Raw genomic sequence first — 27478 nt, 5'->3', positions numbered from 1 at the left:
GAGCTTCTTTTTCTGTACATTTGTTCTGCGTTCCATATTTCTTTGTAAAATATTCTATATCTGGTCCAAGGCCCCTGACAAAGAAAATTGCAAGAAAAGTAGCACTTACCTGTTAACTTCTGTAATCAGACCCATTCTTGAATCTTCTTGAGTAGCCTACGAGCAGTTCCATGGTTGTTGTTGTTGTCTCTCTATACATATACAGCACCAGTCAAAAGTTAGGACACACCTACTCATTCAAGGGTTTTTCTTTATTTTTTTACTGTTTTCTACATTGTAGAATAATAGTGAAGACATTATGCCAAGAGTGTGCAAAGCTGTCATCAAGGCAAAGGGTGGCTACTTTGGAGAATCTAAAATCTAAAATATATTTTGATTTGTTTAACACTTTTTTGGTAACCACATGGTTCCATATGTGTTATTTCATAGTTTTGTTGTCTTCAGGTGGGCCCTGGAAGGAAGGAGCTGCTGCCCTCTAGTGGTGGGAGGTGTTGAGAGCAGGAAGGAGTTGCTGCTGTCCTCTAGTGGTGGGAGGTGTAGAGAGGAGGAAGGATCTGCTACTGTCCTCTAGTGGTGGGAGGTATAGAGAGCAGGAAGTAGCTGTTGCTGTCCTCTAGTGGTGGGAGGTGTAGAGAGCAGGAAGGATCTGCTGCTGTCCTCTAGTGGTGGGAGGTGTAGAGAGCAGGATGGAGCTGCTGCTGTCCTCTAGTGGTGGGAGGTGTAGAGAGCAGGAAGTAGCTGTTGCTGTCCTCTAGTGGTGGGAGGTGTAGAGAGCAGGAAGGAGCTGCTACTGTCCTCTAGTGGTGGGAGGTGTAGAGAGCAGGAAGGAGCTGCTGCTGTCCTCTATAGTGGTGGGAGGTGTAGAGATGAGGAAGGAGCTGCTGCTGTCCTCTAGTGGTGGGAGGTGTAGAGAGCAGGAAGGATCTGCTGCTGTCCTCTAGTGGTGGGAGGTGTAGAGAGCAGGAAGGAGCTGCTGCTGTCCTCTAGTGGTGGGAGGTGTAGAGAGGAGGAAGGATCTGTTGCTGTCCTCTAGTGGTGGGAGGTGTAGAGAGCAGGATGTAGTTGCTGCTGTCCTCTAGTGGTGGGAGGTGTAGAGAGCAGGAAGGAGCTGCTGCTGTCCTCTAGTGGTGGGAGGTGTAGAGAGGAGGAAGGATCTGTTGCTGTCCTCTAGTGGTGGGAGGTGTAGAGAGCAGGATGTAGTTGCTGCTGTCCTCTAGTGGTGGGAGGTATAGAGAGCAGGAAGGAGCTGCTGCCCTCTAGTGGTGTGATGTGTAGAGAGCAGGAAGGAGCTGCTGGTGTTCTCTAGTGGTGGAAGGTGTCCCGTGGAATAAATGTTGCAGATCTTAATATTTTTCCTCATAATCCTGGACTATCGGACCACTATTGTATTACGTTTGCAATCACAACAAATAATCTGCTCAGACCCCAACCAAGGATCATCAAAAGTCGTGCTATAAATACTCGGACAACACAAAGATTCCTAGATGCTCTTCCAGACTCCCTCCGCCTACCTGAGGACGTCAGAGTACAAACAGCAGTTAACCACCTAACTGAGGAACTCAATTTAACCTTGCACAATACTCTGGATGTAGTCGCACCCCTAAAAACTAAAAACAATTGTCATAAGAAACTAGCTCCCTGGTTTACAGAAAATACTCGAGCTCTGAAGCAAGCTTCCAGAAAATTGGAACGGAAATGGCGCCACACCAAACTGGAAGTCTTCCAACTAGCTTGGAAAGACAGTACCGTGCAGTATCGAAGAGCACCCACTGCTGCTCGATCATCCTATTTTTCCAACTTAATTGAGGAAAATAAGAACAATCCAAAATGTATTTTTGATACTGTCGCAAAGCTAACTAAAAAGCAGCATTCCCCAAGAGAGGATGGCTTTCACTTCAGAAGTGATAAATTCATGAACTTCTTTGAGGAAAAGATCATGATCATTAGAAAGCAAGTTATGGACTCCTCTTTAAATCTGTGTATTCCTCCAACACTCAGTTGTCCTGAGTCTGCACAACTATGACAGGACCTAGGATCAAGGGAGACACTCAAGTGTTTTAGTACTATATCTGTTAACACAATGATGAAAATAATCATGGCCTCTAAACCGTCAAGCTGCATACTGGACCCTATTCCAACTACTGAAAGAGCTGCTTCCTGTGCTTGACCCTCCTATGTTGAACATAATAAACGGCTCCCTATCCACCGGATGTGTACCAAACTCCCTAAAAGTGGCAGTAATAAAGTCTCTCTTGAAAAAGCCAAACCTGGACCCAGAAAATATAAAATCTATCGGCCTATATCGAATCTCCCATTCCTCTCAAAAATGTCAGAAAAAGCTGTTGAGCAGCAACTCACTGCCTTCCTGAAGACAAACAATGTACACAAAACGCTTCAGTCTGGGTTTTAGACCCCATCATAGCACTGAGACTGCACTTGTGAAGGTGGTAAATTACCTTTTAATGGCGTCAGACCGGGGCTCTGCATCTGTTCTCATGCTCCTAGACCTTAGTGCTGCTTTTGATACCATCAATCACCACATTATTTTGGAGAGATTGGAAACCCAAATTGGTCTACACGGACAAGTTCTGGCCTGGTTTAGATCTTATATGTCGGAAAGATATCAGTTTGTCTCTGTGGATGGTTTGTCCTTTTACAAATCAACTGTAAATTTCGGTGTTCCTCAAGGTTCCGTTTTAGGACCACTATTGTTTTCACTATATATTTTACCTCTTTGTGATGTCATTCAGAAACATAATGTTAACTTTCACTGCTATGCGGATGACACACAGCTGTACATTTTGATGAAACATGGTGAAGCCCCAAAATTGCCCTTGCTGGAAGCCTGTGTTTCAGACATAAGGAAGTGGATGGCTGCATATGTTCTACTTCTAAACTCGGACAAAACAGAGATGCTTGTTCTAGGTCCCAAGAAACAAAGAGATCTGCTGTTGAATCTGACAATTAATCTGGATGGTTGTACAGTCGTCTCAAATAAAACTGTGAAGGACCTCGCGTTACTCTGGACCCTGATCTCTCTTTTGACGAACATATCAAGACTGTTTCAAGGGCAGCTTTTTTCCATCTACGTAACATTGCAAAATTCAGAAACTTTCTGTCCAAAAATGATGCAGAAAAATGTATCCATGCTTTTGTCACTTCTAGGTTAGACTACTGCAATGCTCTACTTTCCGGCTACCCGGATAAAGCACTAAATAAACTTCAGTTAGTGCTAAACACGGCTGCTAGAATCTTGATTAGAACTAAAAAATGTGATCATATTACTCCAGTGCTAGCCTCTCTACACTGGCTTCCTGTTAACCTCTTACATCTAGATGTTCCGCTAGCGGAACACCTGCTCCAATATCCAATGATGGGCGTGGCGCGAAATACAAATTCCTCTAAAATCCGAAAACTTCCATTTTTCAAACATATGACTATTTTACACCATTTTAAAGACAAGACTCTCGTTAATCTAACCACATTGTCCGATTTCAAAAAGGCTTTACAGCGAAAGCAAAACATTAGATTATGTCAGCAGAGTACCCAGCCAGAAATAATCAGACACCCATTTTTCAAGCTAGCATATAATGTCACAAAAAACAAAACCACAGCTAAATGCAGCACTACCTTTGATGATCTTCATCAGATGACAACCCTAGGACATTATGTTATACAATGCATGCATGTTTTGTTCAATCAAGTTCATATTTATATCAAAAACCAGCCTTTTTACATTAGCATGTGACGTTCAGAACTAGCATACCCCCCGCAAACCTCCGGTGAATTTACTAAATTACTCACGATAAACGTTCACAAAAAACATAACAATTATTTTAAGAATTATAGATACAGAACTCCTCTATGCACTCGATATGTCCGATTTTAAAATAGCTTTTCGGTGAAAGCACATTTTACAATATTCTCAGTAGATAGCCCGGCATCACAGGGCTAGCTATTTAGACACCCACCAAGTTTAGCACTCACCAATATCAGATTTACTATTAGAAAAGTTTGATTACCTTTCCTGTTCTTCGTCAGAATGCACTCCCAGGACTTCTACTTCAATAACAAATGTTGGTTTGGTCCAAAATAATCCATCGTTATATCCAAATAGCGGCGTTTTGTTTGTGCGTTCTAGACACTATCCGAATGGTAAATAAGGGTCGCGCGCATGGCGCATTTCGTGACAAAAGATTTCTAAATATTTCATTACCGTACTTCGAAGCATGTCAACCGCTGTTTAAAATCAATTTTTATGCAATTTTTCTCGTAAAAAAGTGATAATATTCCGACCGGGAATCTGTGTTTTGGCAAATAGAGGGAAAAACAGAAAGACGGGGGCGGCCAGTGCACGAGCCTAAGCCCTTTGTCCTCTGATAGACGACTTAGCAAAAGCGCTCGTGTGTTTCAGCCAGGGCTTTGAATTACGTCATTCAGCTTTTTCCCGGGCTCTGAGAGACCATGTGAGCCGTAGGAAGTGTCACATTAGAGCAGAGATCCTTTGTAATGGATAGAGATGGCAAAGAATTTCAAGAAATGGTCAGACAGGGTACTTCCTGTACAGAATCTTCTCACGTTTTGGCCTGCCAAATGAGTTCTGTTATACTCACAGACACCATTCAAACAGTTTTAGAAACTTTGGAGTGTTTTCTATCCAAAGCTAATAATTATATGCATATTCTAGTTTCTGGGCAGGACTAATAATCAGATTAAATCGGGTACGTTTTTTATCCAGCCGTGAAAATACTGCCCCCTAGCCATAACAGGTTAAGGCAAGGACTGATTTCAAGGTTCTACTGCTAACCTACAAAGCATTACATGGGCTTGCTCCTACCTATCTTTCTGATTTGGTCCTGCCGTACATACCTACACGTACACTACGCTCACAAGACGCAGGCCTCCTTACTGTCCCAAGAATTTCTAAGCAAATAGCTGGAGGCAGGGCTTTCTCCTATAGAGCTCCATTTTTATGGAATAGTCTGCCTACCCATGTGAGAGATGCAGACTCGGTCTCAACCTTTAAGTCATCACTCAAGACTCATCTCTTCAGTGGGTCCTATAATTGAGTGTAGTCTGGCCCAGGAGTGTGAAGGTGAACGGAAAGGCTCTGGAGCAACGAACTGCCCTTGCTGTCTCTGTCTGGCCGGTTCCCTTCTCTCCACTGGGATTCTCTGCCTCTAACCCTATTACAGGGGCTGAGTAACTGGTTTATTGGTGTTCTTCCATGCCGTCCCTAGGAGGGGTGCGTCACTTGAGTGGGTTGAGTCACTGACGTGATCTTCCTGTCCGGGTTGGCGCCCCCCCTTGGGTTGTGCCGTGGCGGAGATCTTTGTGGGCTATACTCGGCCTTGTCTCAGGATGGTAAGTTGGTGGTTGAAGATATCCATCTAGTGGTGTGGGGGCTGTGCTTTGGCAAAGTGGGTGGGGTTATATCCTGCCTGTTTGGCCCTGTCCGGGGGTATCGTCGGATGGGCCACAGTGTCTCCCGACCCCTCCTGTCTCAGCCTCCAGTATTTGTGCTGCAGTAGTTTGTGTCGGGGGGCTAGGGTCAGTCTGTTATATCTGGAGTATTTCTCCTGTCTTATCCAGTGTCCTGTGTGAATTTAAGTATGCTGTCTCTAATTTTCTTTCTTTCTTTTTCTCTCACTCTCTCTCTCTCTCTCGGAAGACCTGAGCCCTAGGACCATACCTCAGGACTACCTGGTCTGATGACTCCTTGCTGTCCCCAGTCCACCTGGCTGTGCTGCTGCTATAGTTTATTATTATTTGACCCTGCTGGTCATCTATGAACATTTGAACATCTTGGCCATGTTCTGTTATAATCTCCACCCGGCACAGCCAGAAGAGGACTGGCCACCTCTCATGGCCTGGTTCCTCTCTAGGTTTCTTCCAAGGTTCTGGCCTTTCTAGGGAGTTTTTCCAAGCAACCGTGCTTCTACACCTGCATTGCTTGCTGTTTGGGGTTTTAGGCTGGGTTTCTGTACAGCACTTTGAGATATCAGCTGATGTAAGAAGGGCTTTATAAATACACTTGAATAGATTTTGATATGATTTAGAGGGCAGGAAGGAGCTGCTACTGTCCTCTAGTGGTGGGAGGTGTAGAGATTAGGAAGGAGCTGCTGCTGTCCTCTAGTGGTGGGAGGTGTAGAGAGCAGGAAGGAGCTGCTGCTGTCCTCTAGTGGTGGGAGGTGTAGAGAGCAGGAAGGATCTGCTTCTGTCCTCTATAGTGGTGGGAGGTGTAGAGATGAGGAAGGATCTGTCCTCTAGTGGTGGGAGGTGTAGAGAGCAGGAAGGATCTGTCCTCTAGTGGTGGGAGGTGTAGAGATGAGGAAGGATCTGCCCTCTAGTGGTGGGAGGTGTGCAGTGCAGGGTGATTGTTCCAATACAACTTAATGCAAAATCCACAGAACACACTTGAATGCTCTTCAACTAGTGATAGTTCATCTCTGTTTCTTAATGAAACTTCACCCTTACAGAAATATATGGAGAGAATATGTACCATTTCTTGGTGAGTCCTCTTTTAAAAAGATATTGAATTTGTTTTTGCTGAAGTACCAAAGTCTTAGACACAAAGGAAGACAAAATGGGAAAAATCATGTGAAAGGTTTTTATTTCTCTATAGTGTCGAGAAAAAAACATTCAAATAAAAATGTTCACCCAAAAAAAGGTATTAAATGGTTGCAACTTTACAGTTTAAGTCAGTGGTCACCAACTGGTTGATCTCCAAGGCATCACCAAACATTTCTGTAAAAAACCCAACGATAAAGCAGAGACAGTACAGTATGAAGACTAAAACTGCTTCTTCAATAGAAATCCACGATCGCACTTGTATGCGATGTAATGGCGACGTTGGCTAGCTGAGCTCATGCAGAGGAACACGTCATCGGGTCTAATGGCCGTCTGGCACTGAACTGAGCATGTGCAGACCGTTAATTCAAAGGCACTCCTTCGATATAAAGTTGTTTTTGACGAAAATTAAAAGGCTTCAGTTTGCCACTTTCACAAGATTCTAGTAATAACATGTTCAACTACTGAGGACATTGGTTCAAATCTAGAATGTTCCTTTAGATCAGGAGAAAATGTACAACTAAGGAAGACTTTTCACTTCTCTCATCGACTTCTCAAACCCCCCGGCCTGGTCTGTTTCACAAGTTTTCACGGAAGTGTCCCGATGTTGCACCTCTGGGTTTAGAAACTCTGTGGATAAAGCGTTATATTATATATTTGTTGTTTCACGCTGTTGGCGTTTAGGTGCACTTGATTCAGCAGCCCTAGCGCCGTGGAAGGCAAAGTGTTCCCATTTTGAACCATTTCATGTGTCTGAAGGTAACACTCCGCCTACCCGGCAGGCCCAGAGAGAAAATCAAGTGCACCTATAGGCCTACCACTGACCAATCACTGTGTCTGCACAGTTTCCTCGAGTCATAGACTATAGACCGAAACCTGGAACGCACAGCAACGTTTACACTGTGAGATTTAACAACGTTTAAAACCATGACTAGAGACAGACTCAATGAATACAGCAAAGAGCTGCTGTTTTTATGAGGAAGTTCATGTTTGCTGTTATTCACAACTGTCAACACTTTCATAAGCCAGAAAATGCACATTCTTCCTACTTCCACTGACGCTACAACCAGCACTGCAGCTGCTATAAAGGAGTATAGGAAAGTGTTCCCATAAACTTGCCTTGTTATTATTAGAGGCTTGTCTTTTTAATATGGAGGAATATTCCACTTTCTCTGGTCTCAGGAGTAACAACATGAATTGGTGCATGAGGCAGAAATAATGCAGTGCGTTCTTGAGCTTCACCATCAGCTGTGTCCCCTTTTCTACGGGGAGGGAGGGAGAGCAGAGAGACGGTGGGTCAGGAGAGAGGCAGCCTCTCCGCTCTTCCCTCCCTCTCCTCAGACTGACCATCAGCTGTGTCCCCTTTTCTACGGGGAGGGAGGGAGGGAGAGCAGAGAGACGGTGGGTCAGGAGAGAGGCAGCCTCTCCGCTCTTCCCTCCCTCTCCTCAGACTGACCATCAGCTGTGTCCCCTTTTCTAAGGGGAGGGAGGGAGAGCAGAGAGACGGTGGGTCAGGAGAGAGGCAGCCTCTCCGCTCTTCCCTCCCTCTCCTCAGACTGACCATCATATTATAGGCCATCAGTCCGGTAAAACAAAACAAAAAACTAATGATTATGCTCACTCAGCTGTGTCTCACATGTAATACAACACGTGTCGTTATTAACAGTGTCGTTATATACCTACACATGTTTCATATAATATTTCAAAATGGTCTGTGAAGAACAACATTGGCAGGGCAATTCCAAGCATAGCCAATATGCAGTGATAATGTATTGTGCCTTGCCTACTGCACAAACCCCAATGCTCCAGTACTGTCTTTCATTGGTTCATGTTAAACCTTAGGTTTTTTTTAAGTCATGTTAAAATAAAAATCTGAGTGGTAGATCTTGGCTTGCAGTTTTGACTCAAAGGTTGGTGACCACTGAAGAATCTGTACATTTATCTGACTACTGGTTTAAGAATTTCTTAAAATGTAAAAAACAAAATGGAGGAATAGAGGGATATTACAGTGGGAAGACCTTGTAGACATTATGGTTTCTGACTTTGAAAAAATAGAGCAAGGAAATAACATGTATAAGTAATGCTGAGAACAGAAAGCTCAAATAAATCTACTTCCTACCCTTCTGTTCAATTGTTTTAACAGCAGATTAATTTGGACTTCTCAAGTAAAGGGTTTTCCTGAGGGTGGATTCCATTGTCATAATTATTTTACGACGTTCCGTTCTTTGAGTCGGCTTCCCTTTATCGACTGTGACATCTACGGGTGTTGCCACCATCTTGGCGTTGGCCTGCGGGTTCACAAATTGAAGTACGATCACTATATACAGGCTGGAAATCATTTGTTGCCGGTTTTGGTTTTCCGAACTGGGTTTACGGAAGTGTCTTTGATTTGTATAATGTGTTCCAGATGGTTTTGGTGTTGTTTGTAAACATCTTGAAAACATCTTAAAATCTTAAATGTTGAGTTATGAAAGGAAAAACACATTTGTGAGGTATTTTTTGGTTATATTCTTCAAGAATCAAATGGGTAATATCAAGAATTGAAAGTACGATTGAACAGAATCCCAGATTATAGCTTTAACAATGATTCGAATGTTATACTTCACTCAGGAAAAGGTGCTAAAAAAAAGAACTAAGAATGAACACTGTACCTTCACAAACAAGTTGTAGACATGTTCTTCTGCTGCATCAGGTGAGGAAAACACTTGACTAATGTTGTTAATCATATGTGAACCAGAAGTGCTGTTCATCATGCCCACATAATCTATAAGAAGTGTATTATCTGTCAATGACCTGTCCTTGTGCAGAACTATTACAACACCTGTTTACACACACACACACACACACACACACACACACACACACACACACACACACACACACACACACACACACACACACACACACACACACACACACACACACACACACACACACACACACACACACACACACACACACACACCCTTTGGAAAGTATTAACACCCCTTTACTTTTTCCACATTGTGTTACAGCCTCATCAATCTGCTCCCCATTGTTTTGGTAATTTATATATATATAAACTGAAATTTCACATTTACATAAGTATTCAGACCCTTTACTCAGTACTTTATTGAAGCACCTTTGGCAGCGATTACAGCATTGAGTCTTCTTGGGTATGATGCTACAAGCTTGGCACACGTGTATTTGGGGAGTTTCTCCCATTCTTCTCTGCAGATCCTCTCATGCTCTGTCAGGTTGTATGGGGAGCGTCGCTGCACAGCTATTTTCAGGACTCTCCAGAGATGTTTGATCGGGTTCAAGTCAGGCCTCTGGCTGGGCCACTCAAGGACATTCAGAGACTTGTCCCGAAGTCACCCCAGTGTTATCTTGGCTGTGTGCTTAGGGTCAATGTCCTGTTGGAAGGTGAACTTTCACCCCAGTCTGATGTCCTGAGATCTCTGAAGCAGGTTTTCATTAAGGATCTCTCTCTGTACTTTGCTCCGTTCTTCTTTGCCTAGATCCTGACTAGTCTCCAAATCCCAGCCACTGAAAAACCACCATGCTTCACCATAGCGACGGTGCCAGGTTTCCTCCAGATTTGGCGCTTGACATTCAGGCCAAAGAGATCAACCTTGGTTTCAACAGACTAGAGAATCTTGTTTCTCATGGTCTGAGAGTCTTTCGGTGCCTTTTTGCAAACTCCAAGCGGGCTGTCATGTGCTGAGGAGTGGCATCCGTCTGGCCACTCTACCGTAAAGGCCTGATTGGTGGAGCGCTGTAGAGATGGTTGTCCTTCTGGAAGGTTCTCCCATCTCCACAGAGGAAACCTAGAGCTCTGTCAGAGAGACAATCTGGTTCTTGTTCACCTCCCTGACCAAGGCCCTTCTCCCCCGATTTCTCAGTTTGGCCGGGCGGCCAGCTCTAGGAAGAGTCTTGGTTGTTCCAAACTTCTTCCATTTAAGAATGATGGAGGCCACCGTGTTCTTGGGGACCTTCAATGCTGCAGAAATGTTTTGGTACCCTTCCCCAGATCTGTGCCTCGACACAATCCTGTCTCGGAGCTCTACGGACAATTCCTTCGACCTCATAGCTTGGTTTTTGCTCTGACATACACCGTCAACTGTGGGACCTTATAAAGACAGGTGTGTGCCTTTCCAAATCATGTCCAATCAATTGAATTGACCACAGGTGGACTCCAATCAAGTTGTAGAAACATCTCAAGGATGGTCAATGGAAACAGGATGCACCTCAGCTCAATTTCGAGTCTCATAGCAAAGGGTCTGAATACTTATGTAAATAAGGTATTTCCTGTTTATTTTTAATACATTTGCAAAAATGTATCAACTTGTTTTCACTTTGTCATTATGGGGTATTGTGTGTAGATTTCACACAAGTGCAGTTACCTGTCATGGCTGCATATGCAACCAGCATGTCATTGATGCACGGTGGCACCCGAGTGGACCGGTACTCTTGTGTGGCCAGGGCTTCCTTTGATAGTTTTTCATCAGCAGCAGAATCAAAGTGAACTCCAGGATCATGGTTACCTTAAACATAAACATGGCAAACAGACAGTCTCCATCAATCCTATAGTAAACGTAGGTGTAGTATCATGATTATAGATTGGGACCATTTAAGAGTTGACTGGGGGTCAGTCAGGTGGCTTTGTAAAAATGTCAGTATAATGTAGTTTACCATATCAATCAGGATGGTCTGAATGGCTTGTCACTTTTAAATTCATCCAGTAATTATAATATAATTCACATCGCTTTTTATCTCACATAGCAGATATTACTATGGTAATGTTTACATTGTTATCTCATCAGCATAACGTCTCTATCTATCTCACATAGCAGATATTACTATGGTAATGTTTACATTGTTATCTCATCAGCATAACGTCTCTTCCTCCTTTACTATTGTCAAGCGTGGGAAATGTCATTCACCTATTAACTTCATCCTATGAGCATGACACACCAAGGCAATTCCACCACGCTTGCTGATTAACCTATGGGCTCACTCGTGCAATAATCACTTCCCTTTCTGCCAACCAATGGGCATAAATATAGGGGAGTATTCATTTGTCTACTCAAACCTTAGGTCTCCTACTTGCTGGTTTGGATCTGTACACAATTCCTGGAAGCTGAAAATGTCCCAGTTCTTCCATGGGCTGCATATTCACCAGACATGTCACCCATTGAACATGTTTGGGATGCTCTGGATCGACGTGTACGACAGCATGTTTCAGGTGGTCACACCAGAAACTGACTGGTTTTCTGATCCACACCCCTACCTTTTTTTCAGGTATCTGTGACCAACAGATGCATATCTGTATTCCCAGTCGTGAAATTCATAGATTAGGGCCTAATTCATTCATTTCAATTGACTGATTTCCTTATATGAACTGTAACTCAATAAAGTCGTTGAAATTGTTGCATGTTACATTTATATTTTTGTTCAGTATAAAAATGTGAATACAAACTGATATATAACCCAGTGTACTGAAGGCCAGGTTGATCACACTTCCCTGTGGATATTATTTCACATTACCTCCGTTTGTTCCAACATTCTGACTTGTAATGGGACTGTTGGGGAATGCTGAGCCTACGTGTTAGAGACGAGGTAGGAAGGTGTAAACTTACTCCCCCTGCAGGCATCTATGATGAAGACCTTAGGTTTCCCCTTCATCTTGGGACACAGCTCGTCTCCAAACGGTTCGATTATATCTTTTACTGACAGCGTCTTTTTATCTGCACCTATGATGACATCCCGGTGTCCGTGAGACGAAGTCACCACAAACACACAGCTGATGTTTCCGCTGCTACTGTTGATGCTGTTTCTGAAGTTTATTACTGCCTGCTTCATTTCCTGAATGAGATGATAAACTGATCAATAAACTGATCGATCAATGAGATGATGTTACAAAAAAAGATACACATATTTACATAATCAATCAAATAGATAACAGATCTGTCCTTTGTCATACCTGAGCTGTTTTGTCCAGCACACTGTGATACTGGAAACCAAACCCCTCAAAAAACTTCTCCATTGTTTGACGGTCGACTTCAATACCACAACGGTGACTCTTCATCTTCTCCTCGTCCCTGACCATTAGCAATAAAGCGCTGCGTCGTCCACTCATGTCATAACTTGCTGGCCTCTGTTAAACAACAAAACCAACATTATGCCTCAGAAAACATGTGATTTTTTGATAAGGAATTGTACTTGCAGTGATGTGGGTTAGAGGTGCCAGGATTCCCTTCTATATGTAATTTCCCCATACTAAAGTTATGTGGCATAACACTTCAACTCTTCATTTACAACTGGCTGGGAAGTCCATTTTCAAATCTCAGTCAGGACTGTATAATAGTGAATTCATTGTCACATCTGCTCCTGCTACGCCCTCTGGTGTTCATACGGTGTCTTCTTGACCTGCAGTTACTCCCCTGTACACTCTCTCTCTCTCTCCCTCTCCCTCTCTGTGTGATTGTGTGGCTGGAGACAGGTGTGCTGGAGTCAGAGCAGATCCCTACCAGCTGCAACTCGTTCCATAATCAAGACCTCTACAAATACTCAGTCCTGCTACTTCCACTCTGCCAGATCGTAATCTCTGCTCAGTCAGTTCATGAGTCTAGCCATTTATGATTATTCAAGATCCTGTTACGCTGCCTGATGTTTATCCTCTCATTGCAGTTACCTCTCTGTCTCCTGTTCCACATCTCACCACCCAACTACCTTGCTCTGGATTTTACTCAGCACCACTACCTGGATTCCCCTCAGGACCTGTTTACCCTGTTCTACTCAGCTAACTCCAACCTCAGTCTCCACATGTTTTTTCTGCAACTCATCCGAACTTCTGCAGATCTGCACTCCATATCTCCCTGTGTAACAATAAATATTTTGGTTCCTTCATCCCTGTTTCCTCATCTGAGTCTGCTCTTGGGTTCCTGTGTCGCTCCGCTTAACATTAAGGACATTGACATTTTCCCTGTGGGAAGGTACTGATTAGTAATTGGAATAAAAAATAATGCACTATTGCTGTATGTAGTCAATAAGTTCAACTCACCATTTGCCTTATGTAGTCAATATAGTCAACTCACCATTTGCCTTTCCATGTTGTCTACAAGAGTGTTGTTTTCAAATGTTCAATCTCAATGTTTGTGTCCTTTCACCTACACCTGTGTCAGGAAAGTTGAGGTACTTTCCAAAGATTTCGTCAGCACCTTCCCCTGACATTAATTAACAGCAGTTAATCAGCTACTGTATAAAGTGTCTCTGCTGTAAACAAGTCACACCCTTTCAGTTTCAGTATGAGTGTTTGCAGTGGTGGAAAAAGTACCCAATTGTCATACTTGAGTAAAAGTAAAGATACATTAATAGAAAATGACTCAAGTAAAAGTGAAAGTCACCCAATAAAATATGACTTCAATAAAAGTATTTTGGTTTAAATTTACTTAAATATCAAAAGTAAATGTAATTGCTAAAATAAGTATCAAAAGTAAAAGTAAAGATTAAGTTTAAGTCAAAACTGTAACTAGGCCACTCAGGAACATTTCAGTCTGGTCTTGGTAAGCAGCTCCAGTGTATATTTTGGCCATCATCTGAACTGGCCTTCTGCAATGACATTTACCATTACATCCCATTGAGAGAGTTCTTCTAAAGCATTCTGGGTTTGTTGTTAAACATATGAGTATCCCCCACATATTCATATGTACATTGCAAATGCAACAATAATCAAATGAGAAACAAACTTTTTGTCAATCTGGGATTGGTACATGCATTTTTTGACATTTAAAACAATAATTTTGATCCCATAGATGGTTAGTTGTTGCATCCATAACGATGAATGTGAGAGTGGTTATGTTTCTCCTGCCCAATCCCTTAGATGTTTACCATAACAAGTGGCCGGATGACCTATACTAATTCAAATTGCATTTTGTGTCTTGCCTTTTTTCACATTTAAACACAAGCGTTGTAAATGTTAATCAATGTTTAGGGAAAATATCTGCATTCATATTTCAAGTCATTACAAAAGTTCAGAGAGGGGATTGTGTGTAAGGTGTGACGCACTACCACTATGACACAACCAGTACTACTGTCTGCCACTTCAAAGACGTCTTCTGGTTCAGTTCACTATATAGCCTCAGAGGTGTTTTGAGACGTTGTTGACTCGGTTAACTTCTATGGGCTACGTGGGACGCTACCGTCCCACCTGCGGGACACACTATTCAACAGCCAGTGAAAAATCAGAGCGCCAAATTCAAAAACAACAAAATGTCATAATTCAAATTTCTCAAACATACGACTATTTTACACCATTTGAAAGATAAACATCTCCTTAATCCAACCACGTTGTCCGATTTCAAAAAGGCTTTACAGTGAAAGCATAAAGTTAGATTATGTTAGGACAGTACATAGACCAAAAATTACACACAGCCATTTTCAATGCAAGGACAGGCGTCACCAAAAGCAGAAAACCAGCTAAAATTATGCACTAACCTTTGACAATCTTCATCAGATGACACTCCTAGGGCATTATGTTAGACAATTCATGCATTTTTTGTTCTATCAAGTTCATATTTATATCTAAAAAAAAACATTTTACATTGGCGCGTGACGTTCAGAAAATGTATTTCCCCCAAAACTGCCGGTGAATCAGCACCACAATTTACAAAAATACTCATTATAAATGTTGATAAAATATTAAACTGTTATTCAAAGAATTATAGATTAACATCTCCTGAATGCAACCGCATTGACAGATTTCAAAACAACTTCACGGGGAAAGCACACTTTGCAATAATCTGAGTACTGCGCTCAGAAAAGAAACATCAGGCAATACAGATACCCGCCATTTTGGAGTCATCTAAATGCATAAATAGCATTAGAAATATTCACTTACCTTTAATAATTAATAATAACACAGGTCCCTTCTCACGTGAACACGCGCAATGAACGCATGTGATTTTCTGAGTCACCTACTTCCCAGCCTTCTTGTTCGGTCTGTGTTTACCGCAAAAGCCTCAAACAACTTTCTAAAGACTGTTGACATCTAGTGCAAAATGAACCCTAACTCACTGTGTGTTAGAAAGGCAAGGACTTGAAAAAACTACAGGCACCAGATTTTCATTTCCTGGTTGTATTTTTCTCAGGTTTTTGCCTGCCATATGAGTTCTGTTATACTCACAGACATCATTCAAACAGTTTTGGAAACTTTAGAGTGTTTTCTATCCAAATCTACTAATAATTTGCAAATATTTGACTCTGGGCCCGAGTATTAGGCCGTTTACGCTTTTCATCCAAAAGTGAAAATACTGCCCCCTAGCCCAAACAGGTTTTAAAAGAAGGAAAGACAAAAATACTAAAAAAAGAACAAAACAACTCATCCACAAAAGTGTCATTTCAAATGCCATGTTTGTGTCCTTTTGTCTACATCTGTCTGGAGTGGATACTTCAGCACCTCCCCCCTGACCGTTTCTCTAAACTCAGACTGTAAACAGTGGATACTTCAGGTACTTTCCCCAGACGGTGCTCAGCACCTCCCCCCTGACCGTTTCTCTAAACTCAGACTGTAAACAGTGGATACTTCAGGTACTTTCCCCAGACGGTGCTCAGCACCTCCCCCCTGACCGTTTCTCTAAACTCAGACTGTAAACAGTGGATACTTCAGGTACTTTCCACAGACGGTGCTCAGCACCTCCCCCTTGACCATTTCTCTAAACTCAGACTGTAAACAGTCATATGGAGTCCTTTTCTTTACCTTGTGTCTGTTGCAAACAACTCACTGCTGAGACTTCCAGTTTCAATATGAATGTTTGTTGTTATTTTTTGTCTTGAAGCCGTTATAATGTCACCATCTTTTTTTTCAAAAGCATGATAAGGGGGGAGTTGGTTGACATTTAGATTGTGGAACAGAGGAATAGTGCTGTTTTGGTAATAGATGTTGGATGAGAGGTGTTCTTTGAAAACAGTGTACTGGAACAAACAAACAGCACGTAACAACCTGGTCTCAAAGCATTTCGTATTATTCTGTATATAAATCCATGACACACCATTTAGTATATGTTATGTTTCGTATGGTATGTATTAATTTGTGGATGTCCATCACCCATTTTATGATATGTTACAAATTACAATTCATATTATATATTATGCATTTGCTAAATGTACATATGATATGTAACGAATTAGCTAGGTGGCTAATGTTAGCAAGACTAGAGGTTAGGGTTAAGGTTAGGAGTTAGGTTAAAGGGTTAGGGTTAAGGTTAGGAGTTAGGTTAAGGGGGAGGGGAAGGGTTAACTAAAAGGGTTAAGGATAGGGGAAGGGGAAGGGTTAGCTAACATGCTAAGTAGCTCCAAGGTAGCTAAAAAGTAGTAAGTAGTTAAAAAGTTGCTAATTAGTTAAAATGCTGAAGTTGTCCGTAATGCGATTTGAACGTTTGGGTTATACGCCCACCCATCCACCCCGACTTACCACGCTACTTTAGTTTTTTTACTTTAGGTAACCATCTGTCTTATGTTATCATACCAAACGTAAGCTATCATACAAATTTCAGTGTCAATGATTCACGTTTACTATGTTACGTCTAGTCTATGAGACCAGGCTGAATGTGAGCAATGCAAATGAATGAGAGCTGAAGTAGAAATAATAATACATGGGTAAGGGAGGGAAAAGCATTACAAAGAATGAACACAGCATGCATTCTATTGTTTTACTATAGACAATGTTTTTCTTCTTTTAAACTGTCTTGCTGCAATTTTGTATCTGTTAGTCCCCCATTGCTTTTTCCTTGAGTCCTCATAGATGTCCTGAGCAACACCGAGCTACAGAACACACACATAAACAAGTAGCTATTATAAAAGTAGACTTTATTCCAACAATGTAATGGCTTTTTGTGCCTGGTCTTGTTAACAGCATTGTAACAGTTAATTCATATTTTGGGGGAAAATACCAGCAGGAAAAGGCTATGTCGTCACAGTAAAAGAGGGGTGTGACATACTGCCACTATGACACGCCCACTAATATGCCTCTATGAAGTTTGATCTTGTTCTAGTTGTAGAATAACCGCTGAGCTGTTTTGAGATAGATCTTTTTGACTAGGTGTCGTTAGTGTGAAATAACTTTGGTTTTCAATCTCTTAAAGTCAACAGTCAACACAAGAGCCCTATTGTTTAGGCTGAGAGCCAGGCTGCAAAATGGACAGATATGATTTAAGTGGCAGACGTGCAGCCTTGATCCTGTGCGGTGGGGGAAGACCGGGCTCTGAGTATGACGTTGAAAGAATAAAGGATCTCTGCAAACAGAATAAGTTTCCTGAATTTAGTTATAGTGTTAAATGCAAAACCAAAGAGGTAAGTCACATGTATTCAAGTCAATATTTTCTGTGAACAGGCAATCAATAACACTCTGATTGCAATAATTACTATTCAGAGAGTGGTGAACAATAACTAAGCTGACTTAAGTCGAATTTAAACTTAGTCTCCCATTGACATCTATGCATAGTAAGTGAACACTTAGGATTTGCCCAAAAATGTGGTATCATCTGATGTCTCCTACAACTCCAGTAAGCAGCAGCTAGTGGGTAAAAACATGCATCAGTTAGGTTAGCTAACTTGATTTGTTAGCAGTTTTGCAAACTACAAACAATTGCTAGTTAGAGCACAGACCAAACTCAAAGGTATGAAAGCTGTAAAGAGTATGAGAACCCCCCAGGTCTGGAATCTCATTCCCTGCTGTATTTGACCAATTGCAGGACGTAACTGATGCACTGAAGTCATTTCGAAACAAGCTGAGTGATGACGTCAGTTTCCTCGCAATGTTTATCATGGCCCATGGTGGACTTGGACACATTGAAGTCAATGACGAAGAGATTCTAGATCTAGAAGAGATCTACAAGATGTTTAACAACAGCCAGTGTCCAGCCCTCCGTGAGAAACCCAAGCTCTTCGTTGTGCAGGCCTGCAGGGGAGGTGTGTCTCTTTACATATCGCTGTTTGAAAGCTTGTGACCTTTCTTTTTTTTTACATTGCTGGTTTTTACATGTTTATTGATAAATACACCGTTTTTTCTCTATTTTCTGCATTTCTCTTCAGTGAAGGGACGTCCTAAAGACCTTTACACAGACGGAGGTAGATCTTCAGGTGCCGTCTCAAAAAAGTTGCTTCCCACGGAGTCTGACTCCATGGAGGTGTATGCAGTACCTCCAGGTACATGTTTTCACATAACAGAGTAGTCTATAATCCTTAATGTTATAATGTAATGTCAGTCTTAGTTACCTTTTTTTCTGAAGGATCTCTTTTTTTAATCACAGGAAAACTTGCCATCAGACACCCGGACAGAGGATGCCCATTGTTTGAAGAGATGCATAACGTGTTTAGGAAGGATTCAGTAGCTTCCCGTGACGTGTGTGAACTCTTCACAGAGGTCAGTATGGTTGGTGGAGAAACGTGCTCTTCATGTCATATGATGGATATCGGCCAAAATGTCTTTAAATTGGGTTCTGTGTTTTATTCATTTTCCCCATGATCTTTTTCAGGTGAACCAACGGCTGGGTCAGAGGAAGGACCGTAGAAAGGATGGATACGAACATGATTTCCAGCCAACATCCAGAGTCATCAAGACGACCCTACAGCCAGTAGATACAGATGATTCATCTGATGACATAGGGCGTTCTCTTCATATTGTGACCAATCTGACCAAAAAGTTGTATCTCTGATAGGGAGATGGGAGGAGGTACAGTAAGAGGAGGGGGGTGAGGGTTATAAGCACACTTTGAGTATAGTATATTTGGGTTCAAAGGGACATTCACTTTTAAATCGCAAGATTGATTTCAGTTTATGTTGATTTCTAGCCACTGATCAGGACATAGTACTAGTTTTAGCCACTGATCAGGACATAGTACTAGTTTTAGCCACTAAGAGTGAAAATATTGACAATAATCAACCTGGGTTTTCCAAAAGCATCTTAAGTCCATGTTCATCTAACTGTGTTCATCTTAAGTCCATGTTCATCTAACTGTGTTCATCTTAAGTCCATGTTCATCTAACTGTGTTCATCTTAAGTCCATGTTCATCTAACTGTGTTCATCTTAAGTCCATGTTCATCTAACTGTGTTCATCTTAAGTCCATGTTCATCTAACTGTGTTCATCTTAAGTCCATGTTCATCTAACTGTGTTCATCTTAAGTCCATGTTCATCTAACTGTGTTCATCTTAAGTCCATGTTCATCTAACTGTGTTCACGTTGGCAGTTTGAAGTGACTAAAATCCTATTTTTCTGTTCTTTTTCTTGCTGTCTGAACAGCCAAAAAAGTACATGACATCAGATATTTCAACCACATACTAATTCATGGCCATGATTGAATAACATGTATGTGTAAATGTATTAATTCTCCTAACCTGCTACGTTAATTCTCCTAACCTGCTATGTTAATTCTCATAACCTGGTTCGTTAATTCTCATAACCTGCTACGTTAATTCTTCCAACCTGCTACGTTAATTCTTCCAACCTGCTACGTTAATTCTTCCAACCTGCTACGTTAATTCTTCCAACCTGCTACGTTAATTCTTCCAACCTGCTACGTAAATTCTTCCAACCTGCTACGTTAATTCTTCCAACCTGCTACGTTAATTCTTCCAACCTGCTACGTTAATTCTTCCAACCTGCTACGTTAATTCTTCCAACCTGCTACGATAATTCTTCCAACCTGCTACGATAATTCTTCCAACCTGCTACGTTAATTCTTCCAACCTGCTACGTTAATTCTTCCAACCTGCTACGTTAATTCTTCCAACCTGCTACGTTAATTCTTCCAACCTGCTACGTAAATTCTTCCAACCTGCTACGTTAATTCTTCCAACCTGCTACGTTAATTCTTCCAACCTGCTACGTTAATTCTTCCAACCTGCTACGTTAATTCTCCTAACCTGCTATGTAAACAATAAACCGACTCGCGGTGCACCTGGCTACGGCCGGTCTAACCGTTGATCCACCCAATTATTTTGCAACGTCCACTTTCAGACACACTCCAAGTATGCAGTTAGGGTTACCCATATGAGCTCAAGCCTCTCTCTATGCTTATGCGCTAACGTTAGTTCGGAAGTACTGAAAGTATGCATAGTTTTCATACCATCTCTATATTTCCGAACTCAGTCAAATAGACTTCCTCAAAATAAGATGGTCGCTGTGGTGGAACGTTTATTTTGAATGGCGATTTTGCGCATTGTATCAAAATCCCATCAGGTAGCCCGATTTTAGTTGTGTCATTTAAACAAGATTATTTGGGAAATCGTTATTCTTGCACAGCATGTTAACGTTTAAAATTATATTATTGTTTGCATACTCACCGGGATCGGCTCGTAACACCAGCCACACTACATGATAAAGGCACACAAAAAAATGGACACTGACAGAAGTTTGTCGGAGCCTACGGCCGTCCTTTAATCCGCCGGCCCACACCGTCACACTGAACGAGCCAAGACAACAGGTGTTGTTCCGAACATCTCCGTCCTGACCGATTCTCCCCCCTTCGCGTTCTACATTGCTGCGACTTGCATGGTAGTTGAGATGTCTGCTCTTCCCTGCGTTGTCAGTTCAGCCTACATTTCACTGATTTTAGTAGCAGAAAGCATTTTTGTCTGCAGTTTCCGGTTTGGCTATTTGTTTCAAGTGTATGTGTCGGTTCTTGCTTGTATACCGCCCGCCCGCCCGCACACGGGGGCACAGTATGCCGCTCTGGGTGGCTGCCCATGTCGCCCGTATCTAAATCCGCTACTGATTTCTATTAGTCTAGAAATACATCTCTTTGCCAAAACGTGTCATATACCCCATGTCTTATTCGACTAGTATTTTTGAAGGAGTAAGGATAATAATTCAGTCATAGTTGTTCTGAAATGTTTATTGCTTGCCTACATTTTACTCCCTCCTCTATGTTTAATATAACACACATACATTCATTATTCATTTCGGTTGCTTATCCTGACGTGAAGTTAGTTCTATAGAAAGTATTTGACTCTGATGTGTGCCACAGAAAGTATTTAACTCTAGCCACAAAATTAAGGAAATTAGAAGGGGGGAAATACTTTTACATTGACACGAACCTAAAACCTTTCAGTCTCATACAAAACATAATGACAGTTTTCATTTTGATGTTGCTATCGAGAACCCAAGGCATTATTAACAAGTTATTCTGCCTTATCCAAACGCTTCTCAGCTATAAGCGTTGCTTACCGTGGCTGTTTTCTTGTTGTTTCTTCAGTAAAGGGTGGTGAAAACTATATATTTTTAAACAAATATATAAATCATTTTTCTTCAAACAGTTGGTCAAACTTCATCTCTGTCTATTGGTTGTTCCCAGATGTGTTTAACTTCAGACTCTTCTTTGCTATCGTGTCGTTCACACGTTAGTTTCTACATGCTGCCACCTACTGTGCCGTAACGTCTGGTCGATCATTTTACATTTTGAGGTACAAAAATAAATATTAAAAAATGCACCACCAACTAACATCTATATACTACTATTATATACCAACTAACATCTATATACAACTATTACAAACCACCAACTATATACCACTATTACATACCACCAACTATATACCACTATTACATACCACCATCTATATACCACTATTACATACCACCATCTATATACCACTATTACATACCACCAACTATATAACACTATTACATACCACCAACTATATACCACTATTACATACCACCAACTATATACCACTATTACACACCACCATCTATATACCACTATTACATACCACCATCTATATACCACTATTACACACCGCCATCTATATACCACTATTACATACCACCATCTATATACCACTATTACACACCGCCATCTATATACCACTATTACACACCACCATCTATATACCACTATTACATACCACAATCTATATACCACTATTACATACCACCAACTAACATCTATATACCACTATTACACACCACCAACTATATACCACTTACACATCTATATACCACTATTACACACCACCACCTATATACCACTATTACATACCACCATCTATATACCACTATTACACACCACCATCTATATACCACTATTACATACCACCAACTATATACCACTATTACACACCACCATCTATATACCACTATTACATACCACCAACTATAAACCACTATTACATACCACCATCTATATACCACTATTACATACCACCATCTATATACCACTATTACACACCACCAACTATATACCACTATTACATACCACCAACTATATACCACTATTACACACCACCAACTATATACCACTATTACATACCACCATCTATATACCACTATTACACACCACCATCTATATACCACTATTACATACCACCACATATATACCACTATTACATACCACCAACTAACATCTATATACCACTATTACATACCACCAACTATATACCACTATTACATACCACCAACTACATCTATATACCACTTAAACTATATACCACTTTACATACCACCAACTAACATCTATATACCACTATTACACACCACCAACTATATACCACTATTACACACCACCATCTATATACCACTATTAAATACCACCAACTATATACCACTATTACATACCACCATCTATATACCACTATTACATACCACCATCTATATACCACTATTATATACCACCAACTATATACCACTATTACACACCACCAACTATATACCACTATTACATACCACCAACTAACATCTATATACCACTATTACACACCACCATCTATATACCACTATTACATACCACCAACTAACATCTATATATATACCACTATTACATACCACCAACTATATACCACTATTACATACCACCATCTATATACCACTATTACACACCACCAACTATATACCACTATTACATACCACCAACTATATACCACTATTACACACCACCAACTAACATCTATATACCACTATTACATACCACCAACTATATACCACTATTACATACCACCAACTATATACCACTATTACATACCACCATCTATATACCACTATTACATACCACCAACTATATACCACTATTACACACCACCAACTATATACCACTATTACATACCACCAACTAACATCTATATACCACTATTACACACCACCATCTATATACCACTATTACATACCACCAACTAACATCTATATATATACCACTATTACATACCACCAACTATATACCACTATTACATACCACCATCTATATACCACTATTACACACCACCAACTATATACCACTATTACATACCACCAACTATATACCACTATTACACACCACCAACTAACATCTATATACCACTATTACATACCACCAACTATATACCACTATTACATACCACCAACTATATACCACTATTACACACCACCATCTATATACCACTATTACATACCACCAACTATATACCACTATTACATACCACCAACTATATACCACTATTACATACCACCATCTATATACCACTATTACACACCACCATCTATATACCACTATTACATACCACCATCTATATACCACTATTACATACCACCATCTATATACCACTATTACATACCACCATCTATATACCACTATTACACACCACCATCTATATACCACTATTACATACCACCATCTATATACCACTATTACATACCACCATCTATATACCACTATTACATACCACAATCTATATACCACTATTACATACCACCAACTAACATCTATATACCACTATTACACACCACCAACTATATACCACTATTACATACCACCATCTATATACCACTATTACACACCACCATCTATATACCACTATTACATACCACCATCTATATACCACTATTACACACCACCATCTATATACCACTATTACATACCACCATCTATATACCACTATTACACACCACCATCTATATACCACTATTACATACCACCAACTATATACCACTATTACACACCACCAACTATATACCACTATTACATACCACCATCTATATACCACTATTACACACCACCAACTATATACCACTATTACATACCACCATCTATATACCACTATTACACACCACCATCTATATACCACTATTACATACCACCATCTATATACCACTATTACATACCACCAACTAACATCTATATACCACTATTACATACCACCAACTATATACCACTATTACATACCACCAACTAACATCTATATACCACTATTACACACCACCAACTATATACCACTATTACACACCACCATCTATATACCACTATTAAATACCACCAACTATATACCACTATTACATACCACCATCTATATACCACTATTACATACCACCATCTATATACCACTATTACATACCACCAACTATATACCACTATTACACACCACCAACTATATACCACTATTACATACCACCAACTAACATCTATATACCACTATTACACACCACCATCTATATACCACTATTACATACCACCAACTAACATCTATATATATACCACTATTACATACCACCAACTATATACCACTATTACATACCACCATCTATATACCACTATTACACACCACCATCTATATACCACTATTACATACCACCATCTATATACCACTATTACACACCACCAACTAACATCTATATACCACTATTACATACCACCATCTATATACCACTATTACATACCACCAACTATATACCACTATTACACACCACCATCTATATACCACTATTACATACCACCATCTATATACCACTATTACATACCACCATCTATATACCACTATTACATACCACCATCTATATACCACTATTACATACCACCATCTATATACCACTATTACATACCACCATCTATATACCACTATTACATACCACCATCTATATACCACTATTACATACCACCATCTATATACCACTATTACATACCACCATCTATATACCACTATTACATACCACCATCTATATACCACTATTACATACCACCATCTATATACCACTATTACATACCACCAACTATATACCACTATTACATACCACCATCTATATACCACTATTACATACCACCAACTATATACCACTATTACATACCACCAACTATATACCACTATTACATACCACCATCTATATACCACTATTACATACCACCAACTATATACCACTATTACATACCACCATCTATATACCACTATTACACACCACCATCTATATACCACTATTACATACCACCATCTATATACCACTATTACATACCACCAACTATATACCACTATTACATACCACCAACTATATACCACTATTACATACCACCAACTATATACCACTATTAAATACCACCATCTATATACCACTATTACATACCACCAACTATATACCACTATTAAATACCACCATCTATATACCACTATTAAATACCACCATCTATATACCACTATTACACACCACCATGTAACATCTATAAACCATTATTACATACAACCAACTAACATCTATATACCACTTTTTAATACCACCAATCAATCCTCCAGCTATATACCAGTATTTGATAATAAAATCATCACTCCATTCCACTACTTTGACCCTAACTGATCCGACACCAGCCCGACGGCCTGGGAGGACGGGACTCCTGTGGGTCATGTTCTCCCCTGTCCCAGAGAAAGTTGTGCCCCTGCAGACAGTCATGGAGTGAAGACGTTGAAGTTTACCTCTGAGTCTGGTTGATTCGATTCAGAATAACATCCTAATTGAACACAAGTTGTAAGTATAGGATTGAACATTGGGTGTACAAGGTCTCACCGTTAAAGGCCCTGCAGCTTTTACTTTTTAAGATAAGGCCTCTGCAGAAGTTACGGCGTTCATACGTACTGCGCTTCCCCGTGCAGTACAGAGCTGTTGTCAAGGACGTTGTCAAGGAAGTGAGTTTGTGTTTATACAGGACCTCCCGCCCTCACCTACTATCAACCTCTGTGTTCACAGTAAACGCACACTGGAAGTTGCACAGAATTTTCACAATGTTCAAGTTTGCACTCAGCAGACCTGAAATTTACTCAGTGCTGAAAACATTTTAGGGAACATTGGCCATGGGTCACTATTAGATTTTTCTAGAAATGCAGGAAATTAGCTTTAGATGCCCCCAAAAAAGGGGAGGACCTCCGGACCCCCCCGCCAAGTTATGTCCCACCCACTTGTAAAACCAAAGCTGCGCCCCTGGCTGTCGGTGGAACAAGAACCCTGAATTCTAAACTGACCTGGTGATGTCATATCAGTACGTCACATCAATAAACAACCAGTGGTGGGAAAATTACCCAATTGTCATACTTGAGTAAAAGTAAAGATACCTTAATAGAAAATTACTCATGTAAAAGTCACACAGTAAAATACTACTTGAGTAAAAGTCTAAAAGTATTTGGTTTTAAACACAATTAAATATCAAAAGTAAATGTAATTGTTCAAATGTACTTAAGTATCAAAAGTAAAAGTATAAATCATTTCAAATTCCTAATATTAAGCAAACCAGACGGCACCATTTTATTTTTTAATTGAAGGATAGCCAGGGGCCACACCCCAACACTCAGACATCATTTACAAATTGAGCATGTGTATTTAGTGAGTCCGCCAGATCAGAGGTAGTAGGGATGACCAGGGATGTTGTCTTGATAGTGTGTGAATTGACCCATTTTACTGTCCTACTAAGCATTAAAAATGTAACGAGTACTTTTTGGTGTCAGGTAAAATGTATGAAGTAAAAAGTACATTATTTTCTTTAGGAATGTAGTGAAGTAAAAGTAGTCAAAAATATGAATAGTAAAGTAAAGTACAGACACCCCAAAAAATGACTTAAGTAGTACTTTAAAGTATTTTTACCACTGTATACGACACCCAAGTACTTTTCTGCTGCTGCTACCACAACATCTATTCTCTGGGATTTAT

The 27478-nt window shown here is 40.5% G+C and overlaps 2 protein-coding genes across 6 annotated transcripts; one reads left to right on the top strand and one right to left on the bottom strand.

Moving 5' to 3' along the window:
* Nucleotides 1-6596: 6596 nt before the first annotated feature.
* On the bottom strand, nt 6597-26455 carry LOC106590758 (caspase-14). Of its 5 annotated transcripts, none has more exons than XM_045711264.1 (6): nt 26345-26455; nt 12536-12709; nt 12192-12417; nt 10956-11096; nt 9222-9334; nt 6597-8858 (listed from the first exon to the last, which is right to left on the bottom strand). In XM_045711264.1, exons 2-6 carry the CDS (start codon nt 12689-12691, stop codon nt 8718-8720), a joined length of 777 nt encoding a protein of 258 aa, XP_045567220.1. In that variant the 5' UTR covers nt 12692-12709; nt 26345-26455; the 3' UTR covers nt 6597-8717. The 5 variants fall into 5 exon arrangements, with proteins under 5 accessions (XP_045567220.1, XP_045567219.1, XP_014037392.1 ...); XM_045711263.1 differs by lacking the exon at nt 26345-26455 and adding an exon at nt 20896-22044; XM_014181917.2 differs by lacking the exon at nt 26345-26455 and adding an exon at nt 13650-14011.
* On the top strand, nt 17573-20545 carry LOC123731872 (caspase-14). Its single transcript, XM_045711267.1, has 5 exons — nt 17573-17901; nt 18303-18519; nt 18643-18756; nt 18861-18973; nt 19086-20545. Exons 1-5 carry the CDS (start codon nt 17746-17748, stop codon nt 19263-19265), a joined length of 780 nt encoding a protein of 259 aa, XP_045567223.1. The 5' UTR covers nt 17573-17745; the 3' UTR covers nt 19266-20545.
* Nucleotides 26456-27478: the final 1023 nt, after the last annotated feature.

The sequence above is a fragment of the Salmo salar genome, unplaced genomic scaffold (genome assembly GCF_905237065.1).
Source record: "Salmo salar unplaced genomic scaffold, Ssal_v3.1, whole genome shotgun sequence".
Lineage (NCBI taxonomy): Eukaryota > Metazoa > Chordata > Actinopteri > Salmoniformes > Salmonidae > Salmo > Salmo salar.
This window is presented reverse-complemented; position numbering and strand designations above follow the sequence as displayed.